Below are 19268 nucleotides of genomic sequence, written 5' to 3'. Positions count from 1 at the left end.
GTCGAAACTTGATTGATTTCAGTTGTTAATGGTTTAAAAGTAACGATACAGATATAATAATTTAGCCGAAACACGAATCAAAAGTCGTTTGCTCAATGTACTATTTTCACTACATATATAGCATGTTAGAGTATATTTTAGTGTACTCATCCCTTGTATTACAAAAGTGTTAGCGGATTACATTTATATTATTAGATAGTAAATACAAAAGTGATTTTTAATTTTGACCATTGTTGACCTGAAAAGAGACCAACTTTGGTCGCTAATTATCCAGAAATTAAAATTAGCTACCAAAGTTGGTCGCTAATTATCCAGAAATTCAAATTGGCAACCAAAGTTGGTCGCTAAATTTAAATCAGATTTATTTATATTTTATATAATATTCAAAATAGTAAAATAATTGTTAAACGTTAGAACTGGTTCCCAGATTAGCGACCAAAGTTGGTCTCTATCTGCTTCCCCTTTCGTAAGCGACCAACTTTGGTCGCTAACTTTGAATTATATTTATTTATATTTTATAATTTTTTTTAAATAATAATATAATTATTAAAATTTTATAACTGGGTCCCATATTAGCGACCAAAGTTGGTCTCTATCTGCTTCCCCTTTCGTGAGCGACCAACTTTGGTCGCTAATTTTAAATTATATTTATTTATATTTTATAAATTTTTTTAAATAATAATATAATTATTACAATTTTATAAGTGGGTCGCCCTTTAGCGACCAAAGTTGGTCGCTAATTTCAGTATTTCTTTGACCAAGCAAGTCTGACCAGTCCGGTCAACATTTTAACCAATTTATCGACCAAAAAAGCGACCAACCTTGGTCGCTAATGTATTTAGAATAATTATTTTATTATTTTTTCCAATTTAGCGACCAACTTTGGTCGCTTTTCTTGACAGACCAGTTTTGGTCGCCAAAATTTGGTCGCTTTTTCTGGAATTCTAGTAGTGATAACTTAAACTCTTTCAAAGTTATAGTATATTTTCCAGATAATGAAGTAAAATAATATCTATACAAAGAATTCTCGAACAATTGGCCTTAGTCATGGGAAGGAGATCCTTCCAAACGAATATAGTCATACATGATCCCTTGAAAAGGACTGGTTGCGTTTGCTTGTGTCAAATATATGGTATTTTCCCCTTCAACAAGTATATTACCCTGCAAATTCACATTGAACAGCCAGTAGAGACCATGAATTCCATGCCTCGCTATTGCGTTATCCTTCCCTATCACTCCACTTGAGAATAGAGGAGTATTCATGCTTGAATCATTGACACGTACCTACAAGTTACATTTTATGATTTTGACTCGATAATATCTAAAAATAATTGAAAAAGGATGAAAAGATTGTGCTATACCTGTAATTCAGCTTGAGCTGCAGATGCAAGTGCCAATCTTAGTGCATAGATTTCATTTGGTTTAACATTGTCAAGTTTGAACTTTATTTGCCATGTTGTTCCTATGTATGTCTTCTCATCCTTTTTCCTAACATACCCACAAATCCCGAAAAAAGGAAGAAAAATCACATTCAAATTTAATGACGATATCAATTATTAGATCTTCCCTAAAGTCTACATAGAATTCCAGATGCAAAGATAGCACTGATTTAGTACTTTCATACCTAGTGACTTGAGCAAAGAACCACTCTTTTTTATAGTCACTCTCTCCAACTTGAAAGACTATATCACCATTTGGATACAAGTCAGTGTATCTCTCCCATAGCCCGTACTGTCTAAACCTGAGGAAAATGATGGTTATGAGCAGCAAAATAAAAAGATAAAAATTAAACTAAAAATGAAGAAGGAGAAAGCTAACTTATCAGGGTGATTAACAAAGAGTTTGTTAACATATTTTGGATCAGGATCAGGAATATAAAACTCTCGAGCAGAACGATCAGGAATGCCAATTTCCCAAAGTGTAGGTCCATTTCTTGGGGGTTCAAATACAAGATCATCCATCTCTATGCTGCAACCTGATTTATAACATGTTATTTTTAGCTCGTAACGATCTTGAAAAGCTTGAAAATAATGGTCTAGTTTCCAAATAAAGAATTTAGTACCTGAGGTAATTGTGACTTTAGTTTCACTTTTATAATCTCCAATGAATCCAGGGACAAAAGCATACAAGTTATAGTCGCCTGCTCGTATATCACTGATTACATAATAGCCTTCCTCATCGGCTTCTGTCCAGAATTGATAGTCCTGATCACCATCAACTAGTATTCAAATTCTTAAAAAGAAAAAACATAAGTAGTTTTCGAGTGATTAAGCTTTTATGTTTCCCTGAATCACCTTGCATTCTCTTTGCCATGAACCGGCTTCTCCTGGTGGAGCCAAGCCAACATATGCACCAGAAGCAGATATCTTATCATCTTTGAAGTAACTAGGCACGAAAAAAAAATATAAGTAGAGCCAGTAACCGCAGAATAATTAGTTTTCCAAGTCCACCTCCTACCTCCAAAAGAAAAAGGAAAAATGTGGTAACAGTAAGCAAATAATACCTGTCTTGGACTAACAATCTTCCACTGATATTACCTCGTTGAGATGATGATGGAAAATCTTCAGATGCTGGAAAACTGTAAGGCCAGCTTTGAACTTCTACCAGCATCTGTTTACATTCAGAGCGTTAGATAGTCTAGTTATATCAATAAGGACAATCACAAAGACAGCAATGAAGATCGCTTCGTTGTACCATAAAACTAGTTTCCTTAAGGATTTAAGTTATATACATTTGTTAGACCATCGTTATGATTTAACCTGTTATACTTAACCGTTTATTATACTTTGAAAATGCATGCTTATTAAACAAAGTTTTCTGTAATTACCTTTTAGGTGACCTGATATCTTTGACGGTGTTAGTACATAGAACTTTCTTAATTATACCTGTTCTTTGGCATCCTCCCAGAGAATAAGGGTATCCTCCCCTTCATTGACATAATTAAGATATATAAAAACTGGCCCAAAGACTTTTTTCCATGGCTCTCCTTTTCCAAACTTTGCAACCAAATCCTCTCCTGCATAGTGGGCACTGAGAAACATCTGCAGAATAACATCTTGGGCGACAATCATGAAAAGAAGATAAAAGCAATGCGTGTTTTGTGACCATAGTCTGATTAAAATTGAAATACTTGGTTATTTTAGCTAATTTAGGGCCAAAAAAAATTGAACAAGAATAAGATTGTGTTAAGGCTTGTAATTACTTACAGAAAGAGCAGTTGGACCAACATGAGAAGTGAGGTTTTGTTTAAGGGGTCCCCCGGATCGAAATTCGTCACTGGGAATAATAATCCAGAAGCCAAGTGGTGGATCCATACAAATCCAGCCATGGACCTTGAGATCTTTGTCCTCACATGAGTACTGATACTTGTCATCCACCTGATAGCATTAACCAATCAAGACTCCTTAATTACCCAATAAAAGACTCATTAAGACCCTAATTGTGAACCACAAGAAAAAAATGATAAATAGAATAGTATTGCCTCTTCAGCAGCCAGTAAAGTAACAGACTTAACCGGAAGCACACTTTTAACCACTTGATTATATCAGAGTTCAACACCCCCTCCTCACATGGAGCTGAATATATATATGGAAATATTTTTTGCCTTTTTTTGGTTGGTGGTGAGACTGAAATATGAATCATGACCTATGTATACTCTGATACCATGTAACCATCGTATCTAAAAGTTTACGTTGTTGTAGAGAGCATGCTTTTAATTACACTTGATTGTGTTGTATCACAACAAATGGCAGAAGAAAATAGGCACCTCGCCTTTGAACTCAGGCTCCACGGGATTGACAAGCAGGACTGCTTCTGGATAAGCAAGTGGTTGTCCTCTATCGGGCAGCCTGTCATCAGGCAAGGGCATGTATCTCTGCCTGTTATCTGCCATTGCCATATAATGAAACCTGGTCGACGTTCAAGATTAGACAGTAAAACATCATTCTTAATTGTTGTCAATGAAGCTATAGATAAGACACATACAATTTGTCTTTCATGTGTACAAATAATTAATCATTCATATTATATGTATCAATTTGTAAGTACGAGAACTATAAAAGGATATGCAACATTGAGAAAATGTTAGCAGATAGATTTTAAAACTCCTGACAAAAAGGGCGGGTTGATGCACTAAGCTCCCGCTATGTGCGGGGTCCAGGGAAGAGCCGGACCACAAGTTTCTATTGTATGCAGTACCATGCATTTTTGCAAAAGACTGTTTCTACGGCTCGAACCCATGACCTCTGGATCAAAAATAGATTGATGAAGAGAAAGTGAGTATTACTTGTCTTTTCTGAGCTTGAATGCAATCCTAGTCTCATCAAGGTTGAAACCAGGCCATCCCTCTAAATGTTCATAAATTGCATAAGAATAGAAACCTGAGGAACCTTTAAGCATTATAAACCTGAACATCATACTTCTGGTTAGTAATCAAGTATAATCTCTTGTCTTTTTTAGGTTAAAAAATACCAACAAAAATTTAAAGAAGGAAAAGAAAAGGAAACAAAAAGAAGCCAACCTTTTGTCTATGTTTAGAGGAATAAGCTTGTCCTGAAGTGACACATTCCATGTCCTTGAGAAGGAAAGCTCTATTTGATCATCTGTTTCCAATATGACCTTGTAGGTTGTGCATATGAGCCTACATTAACGAAACAATCCTAATTCTCTCAAAACAACATATAATCTTTTATTGAGTTTCTTACTTTCTTTTGATCATGAACCCACGAGACTTGGGGTCTGGTAGGGATGTCAAATGGACGGTTTGGGCTAATTTTGGGCGAGTTAAAATGGGATGAGTCTATAAATAGGCGGGTCAATGACCCGTCTAAAAGTTACTTAGGCTGAGATGTGCTGTCTCAATATGGGCTAAAATTTGGGTCATAACCCAACCCGCCAACTCTTACCAAACTTTAATTAATGTGTATTGTTTTCTTATTAATTGTTTAATTACCAAGACTTATTTCCTTTTGTTATGGTCATATGTAAAATATCAAAACAAGAATTACTTTTAAGATATTTTAATTGATCAATTTGGGCTAAAAATTAGCCCAACTTTAGATGGGCTGACATGAACTGGGTCAAGATGGGTTGAGTTCAATACACAGGCGGGTCAAATGGGTTTGGGATCAAATTGTCACCCCTAGGATCGGGATATTATATACTCTCTCCGTTTCAATTTAGATGAGGTAGTTTGACTCGGCACGGAGTTTAAGAGAAAAGAAGGAGACTTTTGAAACTTGTGGTCTTAAAAGCGTAAAAGACATTTGTGTGGTTATAAAAGCTTCTTATTAAAGGTAAAATGGGTAAAATAAAAAAGTTTAAAGTTGAATTATTTTCAATTATAGAAATATGTCATTCTTTTTTTGAACGGACTAATAAGGAAAGTGTGTAGTCTAAATTGAAACGAAGGAAGTACCTTTCAAATGTTCCTGTAGTCCCTGTGCTTCCTGCTGGACTCCAGACAACGTCCCAGTAGCTGGAGAAAAACATTACCAATTGTTACATTGAATTCCTTTCGCAATGAGAATAAACTTAATCTATTTTCAAGATAAAAGGGGAATATTTAATTAAGAAGCTGCCCCATGAAGCTTAAAAAGAAATGGCTAGCTGAAGGAAGTTACCCTCTGTTTGTTTCATTATTTAGAACCTCAAGCAAATTGTCAACGCCATTGTATTTGATTCCGGTTACAATGCCATCTGGTACTGATAATGTCACTTGGACAATACCATTATCCATCACCACCTGTTGAAGAATTTTAACTTCCTCTTAATAGGCTTTAACTATATTTCATTAAAACAACAAGAATCTTCAATATTTTTAAGCTGTTCGCCATGTATTGATTAAGGAGAAAACTTGAAGGCTTTGATCCGAAGTTAACCTTTTTTTTTTAAAATGAAAATGCTTTCTTCTTGTGAATATATAATACGCATAGACATATAAAATAGAATATCTTTCGTGCTAATTAATGATATAGAGCCCATTTAGATTAGCTGATTGTAAATAATTGATAACCGTGAAGTGCTAAAAAGTATTTTTAAGTGCTGAAACTGATTTTTTAAATAAGCATTTACGTGTTTTGATAACTGTGCTGAAACTGATAATAAGCAATTGAGTGTGCGATGTTCTTTTGTTAAAATGACTAAAATACCCTTAAACTTTTTACAAAAGATTATAAATTAAAAATTTCTTTGTAAAGAAAAGGATGAGCAACAAATATAGAATGAAGAGGAAGTTAGAAAATTTATTTGGAAAGAATATTTTGTGAATTAAAAAAATATTACGAAGGATAAACTAGTAAATGTCTTGGTCAAACTAAAAGTGCTTATAAGCTGATAAGCTATAATTTAGTTGGGGGTGACCAACTTATGGCTATAAGCACTTTGGATGTTTACCAAAGGCGTAGATAACTCAAAAAGGTACTTATAAATCAGTTTAACCAGCTTATAAGCTTAGTCAAACACCCTCATAGCGATGAATGATTGATTACATGATGATCATCGGGAAGGTGAAGCTGTACTCCGGGAGCAGTCATTGATCTTCTTTTTTTAAATACTGCAAAACTAAAAAAAAAAATCTTCACTTTCTTCCTCAATAAATGGATGTCTTGAAAGTATTACATAAAATGGAAGAAACAAGAGAGACTATTGACCTCTTCTTGCAGTTTGGCAGAAGCATGTAAGGTATTAATATGCATTTGTTTTAATCTATACTTTGCTTGAAATATTACAAAGAAAACAGAAAAAGAAAGCAAACTTTTGTGAATCACTTAGCTTACTCGTCAACACTGGTTTAGTACAATTACACATATTTTTAGCGTGTAAGAGTCGCCAAGCTGAAGTATGTCACAAGCGCAACTGACTATCATGAAATCGTGACTAAAGTGTGGGACAATAGTGGTAATTTCAGAATACTTGTTAATTTACTTTCCTAATGGACATGCTTAAAGATTGTTTTTAGTGCTCAATAAGGGAATAGTTAATTTCATTATTTCAAGCTAGCTTGATTCTCAGAATATTGAATCGTGTCAGTTGCATCCTCAAATGTTTTAAATTCCCAAGAATATTCTTGAGCTCGTGTCTTGTTCAGCTTCATCGATACTAGTATATTTGAAGTCCATCTCCAAATGACGAAAAACTACGTAAACAAAGTGTTATTTTTGTTCGACTCTAGAGTAGCATATAACCCGACTATTTCGATGACTTAAAGAGGGTGTTTGGGTAAAGCTTATAAGCCGGTTTGACTAGCTTATATGCATTTTTAACTTATTTACGCATTTGTTAAATATCATAAATGCTTATAAGCAGCGGCAGATGTAGCTGCCCGAGTACGGGTTCAAGTGAACACAGTAATTTCAATATGGAGCTTATATATATGTAAAAGATCCCCAAATTTCAATAGATACTACATTCTGAAACCATAATGTTAATTGTGTAATGAGTTTAGTGGTAAAAATATAAAGATTGAACGTGTCAAATTAAAATTTTAAATATGCCTCTGCTTATAAGTCAGGTGCTAATTAATTATAAACTAGAATCAGTGAAAAGACCTAACTTGGTGATCCTACGAATGATTTTTCACCTTATAAGGTCTTTTGATTTGTCAAACTTCTTACTATTTTATTCGTAGTATGTTTTCATAGTCTCCAAAAAGTCCTTCCGAAACAAAAGTCCTACCTCCTTTCAATTCTATTTGCAGTCATCCTTTTTCATTAAAGGTACTCATTTGTATTATTTTTACATAACATTATGGGTATCTTCGTCACTTTAACATAAAAAAAACTTATCATCACCTATTTACCGAACATATTCATTGCTTATTTTGAATTTCATTACTTCTATCCAATCATGTACATGCTTGTTCGTACGATCCATATCAACACTAATTATTTCATTACATGATATTTGTGGACAATAAATTTGTGTCAAGAAAATAAAATCAAGACCGAAAAATATCACAACAATCCTAGTATTTTATTTCAAATAATATGAGTGTTGCAATCTCTATGATTCATCTGATTCTTCTTTTCGATAGTAAATAAATTCAAGGGCCTTTGAGCTTGATCTTGAATCTATATTTGTTTCCACGAACGATGATCTTGTTCTTGAGCTTGATTGCTTGAACTTGACCTTGATTCGTTCTTCGTTCTTGAGCTTGAACTTGATTTGTTCTTCGTTCTTGAACTTGAATTTGATTTCTTGAACTCTAGCATTGAATAGAGTGGGTATTCACCTTATCAAGATCTCAAATCAATGATGGGGTCTGTTTGGCACCTCCTAAATGGACGTCCAAATTGGACCGAACTCTTTGTCAGGCTATGGTTCCCTCAAAGTTATGGAGTAAGACATCGATTTCTCAACAAGATCAATTTTCTGATTGTATGATGAACTCCCTTGAAAAACATTGGCGCGCGTGTAAACGAGTTGCTCTACCAACTGAGCTATAGCCCTTATTGAACTTGATTGCTTGAAGCTTGAAACTTGTAGAGAAATTTGCGGGGTTTGATCCACGAGCTCTCTTGCTTCTTGTTATAACTTCTGGTGTCTTTTCTGAGTTATGAAGATCCTTATTTATAGTTGTGGGAGGGAAGAGTTATGAAAAGAACAAACTCTTTCCGACCAATCAAATCGAAGTGTGACATGGCCGCATTTGATTGGCCAGTACATGTCACTTGCACACGTGGTGCAATTTCATTGGCCTTTTAGTGTGACTTTGGCATGCCTTGTCATTTTGACACGTGGCACGATCCTATTGGCTCTTCCGTTTGACTTGGCGCGCCACGTCATTTGACATGTGGCACCAAACCGGGCATCTAGGAAGATGACCTCTTGGGCTTAATGAAGTGGGCTCATCACTTTAGCCCAATTAAATGGGCTAGCCCAATGAATTAAGACTTATTTATTTAATCAATATATATTGGACTTATATAATTAATTCAATTATATTAGCCCATATATTTATTTGGACCAATATATCTTGAATTTAAAATATAGTTCAAATTATTTTATGAATTTAATTTAAGTAAAATTTATATGCATACAAATGTCCGCTACTTCAAAACTTGTCAAGATTGATTTTTATGATGAGCCTTAATGACGAGGCTTGAAGTACCAGCGAAGAGTAAACATTTTTGTAAATATTCGACTATTTGGACAGGCTGTGACCTTTAATAAACGACTTTAGCCCAGCATTCTAAACGGCATAACGGTATAGCTACTTCAAGAGTCGAAAAAGTAGTTGCTCTCAGTATTGTAATCCCCATTTGCTTAGGACTCCAAGATTCCAACAATAACCAAAAGTATCATAGTCATGTTGGAGAAAGCCTTTGGCACCGATCTTCTTGGCCTTGTATTTTTTTAATAAAAGCTTTTTTGCTTGCTTGGCTCTTATCCAAACTGTATATAAACCATTTAAAACCGAACTTTAACTAAAGAAAATGGACATCTTTTAATCAAAGCAAAGAATTAAAAATCATGTAGGACACCAAATCCACGTAGGACAAAGAGACATCGAGTTTGCACCATATTTGGACTCAATTTATGCAGCCTTCTTCGAATAAAGGAGGAGATAATATCTGCTCGTTTAGGTGTAAAGTCCAACTCCCTTTCCAACACCAATTTCTTGATTGATTCCGCTTAGGAGTCCAATTGTATAATCTAACTCCCATATCGGTACTTCACGTTTTAATAGCTCCCTTTGAGATCTATATAACCCATGCGTCGTATTTGGTTAGCATCAATTCACAATTTTTTCAAGCCATTTGAGTCTAGTTTTCTGGACACGGAAGCATTGACGTAAAGGTAATTTCTTCTTCTTTTCTTGTGCTTTCTTATTTGTTTTACGTTGCTGTCTTTTTTTTCCTTTTAGAAGTAAATTCGTCGAACTACGAAGTCCTTTAAAAGTTCGCGATGAAGACTTTTAAAATTTGCGGTGCAAAACCATAAAAGTTCGCGATGAAGACCTTTAAAATTTGTGGCGAATACCCGTAAAAGTTCGCGTAAAGATCCTTAAAAGCTCGTGGTCAAGATCTTTAAAAGATCACAATGAAGACCTTTAAAAGTTCGTGGTGAAGACCTTTAAAAGCGCGTGATGAAGACCTTTAAAAGTCGTGGCGAAGACCCTTTAAAGTTCGCGACGAATACCTTTAAAATTTGCGGGGAAGACCCGTAAAAGTTCGTGCGATGATCCTTAAAAGCTCGTGGTCAAGATCTTAAAAGTTCGCGGTGAAAACCTTTAATATTTCGCGACGAATACCTTTAAAATTTGCGGGGAAGACCCATAAAAATTCATGCGAGGATCCTTAAAAGCTGGTGGTAAAGATCTTTAAAAGTTCACGGTGAACACCTTCAAAAGTTTGCGGTGAAGACCTTTAAAAGCACGCAATGAAGACTCTTAAAAATTCATGGTGAAGATCCATAAAAGCACGCGATGAAGACCTTTAAAAGTTCGCGGTGAAGACCTTTAATAGCACGCGATGAATACCTATAAAAAAAATCGTGGCGAAGACCATTAAAAGCACGCGATGTAGACCTTTAAATGTTCGCAGTGAAGACTCTTAAAAGTTCGTGACGAAGACGTTTAAAGATTCGTGGAAAAGACCCTTAAAAGCTCATGGTAGAAATCCTTAAAATTCGGTAGTGGGGACCCTTTAAAGTTTGTCACGAGCACCTTGACAAGCACCTTTAAAAGTTTGAAATATACGCCTTTTAAAAGTTTGGAACGAAAACCTTAAAAATTCGGATGCCTTTAAAAGTTCGAGACGAACACCTTTAAAAGTTCGCCACAAAAACCTTTAAAAATTCGGATGCTTTTAAAAGTTCGAGACGAACACCTTTAAAAGTTCGCCACGAAAACCTTTAAAAATTCGGATGCCTTGAAAAGTTCGAGACGAACACCTTAAAAAGTTCGTATCGAAAACTGTTAAATATTTTGGATGCCTTTAAAAGTTTGAGATGAACACCTTTAAAAGTTCGCAACGAAAACCGTTAAAAACTCGGATGTCTTTAAAAGTTCGAGACGAACACCTTTAAAAGTTCACAACGAAAACCGTTAAAAGAAGTCCGACACAAACACCCCCCCCCCCCTTTTTTTTTACATCTGAGGCGATTTTTTTTTTACTTATCTATGCTCTCTTTCAAGATTGCGATTGTTACTCTTCCCTTTTTTTTAGGGCAGTGAGCGGATATGAAGACCAACAAACTTGAAGGTTATGCGAACATGAAGACATAGCGAATCCCCAAATTTTGATGCAAATATTGTTGTCATTTCAGTGAAGACACCATTTTACCATAGCAACTTGCCCCCATCAAAACAAATGTGGTCCAAATTTCAACAGGAGGATGGCGTTTCAACTTGCTTTTACATTCCTTTCATACTTCACTCGGACAACAATTGGGGCACTATTTATCTTTTGAAATCATGCGACTGAACTCAGAATAAAACTCTAAGCTGCCTACGTACCTTGGTGAAGAGGATCAAGTCATACCATAGTTCAGAACGGGTATTTTTTATTTATTTATTTATTTTTATGTCCTAACTTTTGCCTAGGCCACCTCTTTCGAAGTTTTCAACCTAGCGGACTCTTTTTTTTTGTAGGCGTTGTACACAATTTAGACTCATGCGGGCCAGGAGTGTAGCAACATGTAGTTTAGGCTCGTGCTTCAAGGAGCGTGGCACTTCAAGGATAATACTTCTTCAAAAAATTTCCACTGATAGGGCCGATTCTCATGCCATCTGCATCAACCAGCTTGTAAGCCCCACTTAGTAAGCTTCTTGTATGACATATAGCCCATCCCATTTTGAGGTGAACTTCCCTACAGGTTTATGGGAAGTAATAATGGGTCTTCATACGCAAGGACTTGATCTCTTACTAGAAAGGATCTCGGGCGAACTCTTTTATTGAAGGCGCGAGATAATCGAGCTTGCTAACATTCAATACTATGTAGAGCTTCCAACCTTTTCTCATCAAGAGCCTCCAGTTCTGCTAATCGAAGTCGAGCATTTTCTTCATCAGTGATGCCTTCTTGAATAGCTAATCGTAATGAAGGTATTTGATGCTCAAGTGGCAAGACGGCTTCAACTCCATAAACGAGTGCATAAGGGGTCGCTTGTGTTGGCGTGCGGTGAGTTGTCCTATATGCCCATAGAGCTTCTTCTATACGGTCATTCCAATCTCGTTTGGATTTGGAGACGACTTTCTTTAATAAATTGCATAGAGTTTTGTTGAATGCCTCGGCTAGACCATTGGCGGCAGCATTTTACATAGAAGAGTTACGTTGCTTGAAGCCAAAGAGTTCACAAATCTTGTTCATAAACCATTTTTCGAACGACTTGCCATTATCCGTTATTATGTAACGAGGAATATCAAAGCGATAAATAATGTTTACTCGGATGAAACTTGCAACATTTTCTTTCTTTACCTCCGTAAGAGCAACAACTTCAGCCCATTTTGAGAAGTAGTCAGTTGCAGCCAAGATGTATAGGTTCCCACTAGAGGACTTTGGCAGTGGTCCAACAGCATCCAATCCCCAAGCGCCAAACGGCCAGGATGCAACAGTCGGGTGCAACACTTCAGGAGGTTGATGAATAAAATTAGCATGGAATTGACAAGCCTTGCATCTTCGAGCGTGGTCCAAGCAATCTTTTACCATCGTCGGCCAATAATATCCAATCCTTTTTGTATGGTAGTGGAGCTTTGGTCCAGACTGGTGTGACCCACATACCCCAGAATATGCCTCTTGCAAAGCTTGGAGTGCTTCTTCTTCCCCTAAGCATCGCGAGATTACTCCCTCGAATGTATCTTTGTAGTAAAGGAAGCGAGGTGCACGACGACGGATTTCAGTCTTTCTCCTCAAATTTTCTGGAAGTATCCCATAGCATAAGTAGTCAATAATGGGTTGTCTCCATTCTTCTTTCTCAACTTCAGAAACAGCGACAAGATGTTTGAGTTCATTTTATTCACCTTCATCCTCATTTGGCGGCGGTACTACCCATTTTTGGCAGACAACTTGCGCTTGATCAGGCAGGGTTAATGATGAAGCTAGGGCAGCTAAAGCATCAGCCTTTTTATTTTTTTTCCTTGGCACATGTTGAATAGCCATATCACCGAGCCACCCCATTAACTTTTTAGCATAATCATGATATGGGCGTAGTTTAGGCTTCTTAACCTCGTAACTACCCAGAAGCTAATTGACTACTAACTGAGAGTCACCAAAGACCTGCAATTGCAACCGCTTTATTTCGACGGCCATTTCAAGCCCAAGTATTAGTGCTTGATACTTAGCAATGTTGTTAGAGCAGAGTTGCGTCAACGTAAAAGAGTAGAGTAGAACTTCACCTTGAGAAGTGAGAAATACTACGCCAGCACCAGCTCCTCCGCGATGTGCAGCACCATCAAATACATCTTCCATGGAGGCTGATCTTCAATGACCATTGTGTCCTCATCAGGTAGTTCGTAGTTAGCTCCCAATCATCAGGTATAGGGTAATCTGCCAAGAAGTCCGCTAGCGCTTGTCCTTTTATGGCCTTTTGAGGGATGTACACGATTTCAAATTGTTGAAACTGGAGGTACCACCTTGCTAGTCGATCACTAAGGACAGGTTTTGACACACGAACTTGATGGTATTTGCTTTAGAAACCGAACGGACGACATGAGCTTGAAAGTAGTGCTTCAACTTTTGAATTGAGAAGACTAGCGCCAAACATAACTTTTCAATTGGCGAATAATTCAGCTCATTTGGTGTCATCATCCTGCTCAAGTAGTAAAGGGAGTTTTCTTTCCCTTCACTATTTTCTTGGGCCAACAGCGCTCCAACAGACCTTTTTTGTGCTAAAATGTATAGTATAAGCGGCTTTCCAAGTATAGGGGCTGCCAAAACTAGAGGCTTCATCAAGTAGGATTTAATGCTCTCAAAGGCATTGCTACACGGTTGGTCCCATTTGAAAAGGACACCTTTCTTCATAAGGTGACTGAATGGTTAGCACATACCAGCTAGGTTTGAGATGAACCTCCTAAGGTATGCTAGCTTTCCTTGCAGACTTTTCAATTCATGAATATTGCGGGGCTCAGGCATTTTCAAAATGGCATCCACTTTGGCTTGATCAATTTCGATCCCTCGATGTCGGACAATGAAACCTAGGAACTTTCCGGAAGTAACTCCAAAGGCACATTTCAATGGATTCATCCTAAGTTGGTACCTCCGGAGCAACTCAAACACCATTCTCAAGTCTTTCAAGTGGTCGCCCCTCTTTCTTGATTTTACCACCAAGTCGTCCACATAGCATTCGACATTCTTGTGTAGAAGATCATCAATGATATTCTGCATAGCTCTTTGGTAAGTAGCACCAGCGTTCTTCAAGCAAAAATGCATTACCTTATAGCAATAAATACCTTTGGGGGTACGGAATGCAATAAGCTCTTCATCTTTTGGCGCCATGCGGATTTGGTTATAGCCTGATGAACCATTCATAAATGACATTACCTCGTACCCAGTAGTAGCATCGATCATCAGCTCTGGAATAGGAAGCGGGAATTCATCTTTTGGACACACATTGTTGAGATCCCTGAAGTCAACGCACACTCGAATCTGGCCATTTTTCTTCCTTACAGGGACAATACTTGAAACCCATGTTGGGTATTTAACTTCACGAATAAAGCCAGCTTCGATGAGTTTGTTAACTTCGGTTTCAATCAAGGGAACCAAGTCCAGCCTAAAGCGCCTTTGGGCTTGTTTAACAAGACGAGCACCATTCTTGACGACAAGGTGATAGACTGCTACTTTAGGGTCCAAGCCAGACATTTCTTTGTAACTCCAAGCGAAGACATCCTAAACTCCTTGAGTAACTCAATATAAGTGCTTTCTTCATCAACTTCTAGTAAATCACTTAGGTAGGTGGGTCTTGGTTCTTCATCCGTGCCAAGGTTAACTTCTATTAAGGCATCAATCGTTGCCTTCACCCCTTCTTCAAGTTCTGGTGGAGCATCTTTTGCATCTTCATCTTCTTGAGGGTCCGCATCGTCGAAGGATATGTGCTAACATGGTGAAACATCGTCCAATTTCTCGTCATCCTCCATTAGAGATAAAACACCATGCTCGCCTTGTGCAGTAACATGATACGAAGAATCCACACTTTCTTCATCTTCATCACATTCTTTAGTATAGAACACAGTGTATGGCTTCACCTTCAGTACTTTATCACACGAAACCATGACTTTTGTTTGTTGCTTCATTCTAGAAGGAACCGAACTTTGAAAATCTTTAGTGATATTTTGAATTTTGGGTGAAGCGGGTGTTCTTGTATTTCGATAATTTCTTTGGAACTTATTCCACTTCTTTAATGGACCTAATCTCTCAAATACGGAAGTTCTCACAGTTAATTTTCCAAGTCGATCAAAGACGGAAAGCCTATTAGAAGCGGCAGATTCGTCTTTTACAGTGATATAATTTCTACACGCCCTTCTTATTGAGATGCGCACTGGTGACGGTTTCTTGTACCCCCAAACCTTCACGTGGTTGCCTCGTTGCAGCTTCTGATGGGAGCTTCCCTAACTTTGACGGCTCATTGGGATTGTATCCACCTTTTGCAAATAGCTTGTAAGCATTAGGGTCAAAACCTTCATCTGTTCACATTGTAGGGAGTGCCACATACTGTAAACGATTTTGGGCTACAAATCCTGCAAGCGGCTTCGAGGATAACTTTACTGCCTCAATTCGTTTTACCGGAAGAGTTAACTTCTTTAACGTGTTATTTTGGATATTGGATGATTCACCTTAATCTTTCTTCCTTTTAGGTACATATTGGAGCGCATGACTTACTTTCTTACCATAATACGCAATATTCCCTCTATAAGATTTATTCGCGTTGGGTTGTACCTCTTCAGTAACAGCTTTGGCTTCACCAGTAGTCACCTTTTTTTCTTTTAGTTGTGGCTTGTTATTCTTTATTTTCATGCCATCATCAGCTTTTAGCTCCTTCACAATGCGATATTTCAAGTAGAATTTTGCATCGGCGAAGTGTGACTCAGCCTCGGTGAATGGCTCATCATCAGCTACTATCTTCATCTCGACTTCACCCTCGTAGTATTTTAGAAATTGATGGTAGGTAGATGGAACTACTTTATTCTCATGTATCCAAGGCCTTCCAAGCAAGACGTTGTATGAAGTCATTCCATTGATCACATGCAGACATGCACTTGATTGCATATTGTGACGACCCGACCAGTCGTCCCATGAGTTACCCTCCGTTTTCCCCATTTCTGCTTCTTTATGCTTCGTTATCCGTGTTTTTATGTGGTCGAGTTGTTTGGTTTGAGTTCGGAGTGAATTTGGTAAGAAATGAGACACTTAGTCTTTTTTAAGAAGGCTTAAGTTGCAAAAGTCAACCGGACGTTGACTTATGAGTTAGAGGGCTCAGATGTGAGTTCCGATGGTTCGGTTAGCTTCGAGAGGTGATTTGTAACTTAGGAGTGTGATCGGAAGTGGTTTTGGAGGTCCGGCGTAGAATTAGGCTTGAATTGGCGAAGTTAGTATTTTGGCGATTTCCGGTTGGTAGGTGAGATTTTGATTCGGGGGTCGTAATGGAATTCCGAGAGTTGTTGTAGCTTCGTTATGTGATTTGGGATGTTTGTGCAAAATTTCAGGTCAATTGGACGTGGTTTGGTTGGGTTTTTTATCAAAAGCGTGTTTCGGAAGTTTTTGGAAAACTTAGGCTTGAATTCAATGTGAATTTATGGTTTTGGTGTTGTTTGAGGTGTTTTGATGATTGGAACAAGTTTGAATGAGGTTTTAGGATGTGTTGGTGCTTTTGGTTGAGGTCCCGGAGGCCTTGGGTTGATTTCGGATGGCTAACGGGAAGTTTTGAGAGGGAATTTCAGAAATTTGCAGCAGCAGTTGCAGGTGTAGTTTGGCCTTCGCGATCGCGAGCCTGGGGCCGCGATCGCATAGAAGGTGGCAGGCCAGGTTAATGCTCTTCGCGTTCGCGTTATTGGGTTCACGATAGCGGAAGGTTATTTAGTGGTGCTTCGCGTTCGCAGAGAAGAGTTTGCGATCGCGTATTAATAATTGAGGGTCCAGTAAAGTTGTTCTCCGCGTTCGCATCAGTGGGGCCACGTTCGCATAGCTGTGGGAAATCAAACATCGCGTTCACATAGTTCATTTGTGAGGTCTTAGAATATTGCCCTTCGCGATTGCGAGCCTGGGGCCGCGATCGCATAGAAGGAAGTAAAGAAGCTGGGCAGAAAGTTATAAACATTTCATCCGCGAGTTTTAGCCATTTTTCCACCATAGTTGAGTATTTTGAGAGCTCTTTGAGGAAAATTGAAGAGGGTTTCAAGAAGAAGTGATTGGAGGTAAGTTCTATGAACCAAAAACGTGATTATATTGTGAAATTAACCTAGAAATCCATGGAAATTTAGCTAAAAATGGAAGAACTAGGGCTTGGGATTTTGAGATTTTAAATTGGGATTTGAAGGGCCATTTGAGGTCGGATTTGGGAGTTTTTGATATGTATGAACTCGTGGAAGGATAAGGAACCCGTTGATCTAAAAATTTCTGAGTTTCGAGAAGTGGGCCCGGGGCTCAGGTTTTGCTAATTTCGGGATTTTTGATATTTTTCGATTGTTTTCGCTTGGGTTTTGTTCCCTTAACCTATTGTGGCGTATTCGTTCTGGTTTTGGTCAGATTCGACGCGCGAGGAGGCCTATTTGAGAGGCAAGGGCATAGTGAGCTAGAGCTTTAGCCGGTTCGAGGTGAGTAATGAATGTAAATGATGTCCTGAGGGTTTGAAACCCCAGATTTGCACATCGTAGTAGTGCTATATTGAGGTGAGACACACGCTTGATGATGAGCGTGGGGTCGATTGCTATTGGGGATTGTGACTTGGTCCGTCCCGAGTGATGCTTTTACCGCGTATTTGATGGAAGCTTAATTGATATCATCAATATTTGGATTGATTGCCATATTTGGGCTTCGTGCCAACTATTTGAACCCTTCGGGGAGTCTTTATCACTATTTCCTCACTGTTTTGATTTACTACTTGAACTCAGTCGTACCGTTTTCTACTGTTTTACAACTCAACCACTTTTACTCGGTTTTTGAAACTAAAATGATATGTTAAATGATGTTTTGGGTTGAGAACTACTGTTTTACTAATGCCCGAGGGGCTTATATGATTTCTGGACTGAGTATGGCCAAGGGCCAGATATGAGGATACTAGGGGATCGGGCTGCGTGCCGCAGCAGTGTTATACTGATATTGATACAAGGCCGAGGGCCTAGATTCGTGCCACGAGATGGCTTGTTATTGCGCTTGGGCTGTAAGGGGCCCCTCCTGGAGTCTGCACACCCCCAATGAGCGCCGTCGACGATAAATATATAGATCGGGCTGCACACCGCAGCGGGTACTATAGGGTACCGTTCCATGTGTTGATTTTCTTTTACTGTCTATCACTTAACTGCTTACTTGTTGTAGAATTATCACATTTCATTTCCATTGGTTTATTGCTTTTATATTACCTGTTTCAAACTGCCGCATTATAGATTACTCTGTGTTTCTCCGTGATTTCTTATTCTCAGTCATTATTTATGCTTGTTACTCACTAGGTTGGAGTACTCACATTACTCCCTGCACCTTGCGTGCAGATCCAGGTGCAACTGAGGCTGAGTGAGAATTTTCAGTTGAGCAGCGCATATCCGGGAGCATCGAGGTAGCTGCACGGCGTCCGCAGCCCCGATCTCTCCCTTCTATCTTTTTGTTTTATCCGCATTCCCTAGATTGATATGTATTAAGTTGATAAACTTGTATTAGAGGCTCAGACTTGTGATGCCGGATCTGTTCGGGCTATGTAGTAGTTTTATCATTTGAATTTCCGCATATTTAACTCTTGTTACAGGCTTTTATTATGGTAATTTGGCATTTTAACTGTGTTAGCTAATAATGAACCTTATTAGAAAACGGGTTGAGGCTGTTAGTTGGTCAGGCTTGCCTAGCAGTGTGTTGGGTGCCATCACGACCGGGCTTGGGTCGTGACACATATCTTCAATGGTGATTTTCAGTCTGATCGCGCCTATGGCTCTTTGCCCCCTTGGTTAAACCCTTGGATCATCACACGACTTTCTGAGAGTACGCTCATGGGAATACCAAGTTCTTTCACAGTGGGAATTGGCAAAATATTCACTGAGGATCCTCCATCAATCAAAATTCGATTTACCATTTCATCACGCATATAGTCAATCAGGTACAATGGGCGGTTATGAAGAGTGTCACCTAGCAGA

General features: G+C 38.2%; 1 protein-coding gene across 3 annotated transcripts; it reads right to left on the bottom strand.

Moving 5' to 3' along the window:
* Positions 1–948: 948 nt before the first annotated feature.
* LOC109219251 (rhamnogalacturonate lyase-like) lies at positions 949–6730 on the bottom strand. 3 transcript variants are annotated; one of them, XM_019383697.1, is made up of 16 exons: positions 6651–6730; positions 6489–6553; positions 5622–5743; positions 5417–5476; positions 4520–4639; positions 4286–4405; positions 3767–3908; positions 3207–3377; positions 2886–3041; positions 2504–2610; positions 2295–2385; positions 2063–2204; positions 1819–1975; positions 1625–1741; positions 1362–1488; positions 949–1284 (listed from the first exon to the last, which is right to left on the bottom strand). In XM_019383697.1, the coding sequence occupies exons 2-16, from the start codon at positions 6531–6533 to the stop codon at positions 1042–1044; spliced, it is 1920 nt and encodes a 639-aa protein (XP_019239242.1). In that variant the 5' UTR covers positions 6534–6553; positions 6651–6730; the 3' UTR covers positions 949–1041. The 3 variants fall into 3 exon arrangements, with proteins under 3 accessions (XP_019239242.1, XP_019239241.1, XP_019239243.1); XM_019383696.1 differs by having other exon boundaries at positions 1819–2204; XM_019383698.1 differs by having other exon boundaries at positions 949–1161; positions 1819–2204.
* Between the last annotated feature and the right edge of the window lie 12538 nt (positions 6731–19268).

Source organism: Nicotiana attenuata, unplaced genomic scaffold, assembly GCF_001879085.1.
Source record: "Nicotiana attenuata strain UT unplaced genomic scaffold, NIATTr2, whole genome shotgun sequence".
NCBI classification, from domain to species: domain Eukaryota; kingdom Viridiplantae; phylum Streptophyta; class Magnoliopsida; order Solanales; family Solanaceae; genus Nicotiana; species Nicotiana attenuata.
The sequence above is the reverse complement of the archived record's forward strand: the minus strand, read 5'-3'. Positions and strand labels throughout refer to the sequence as shown.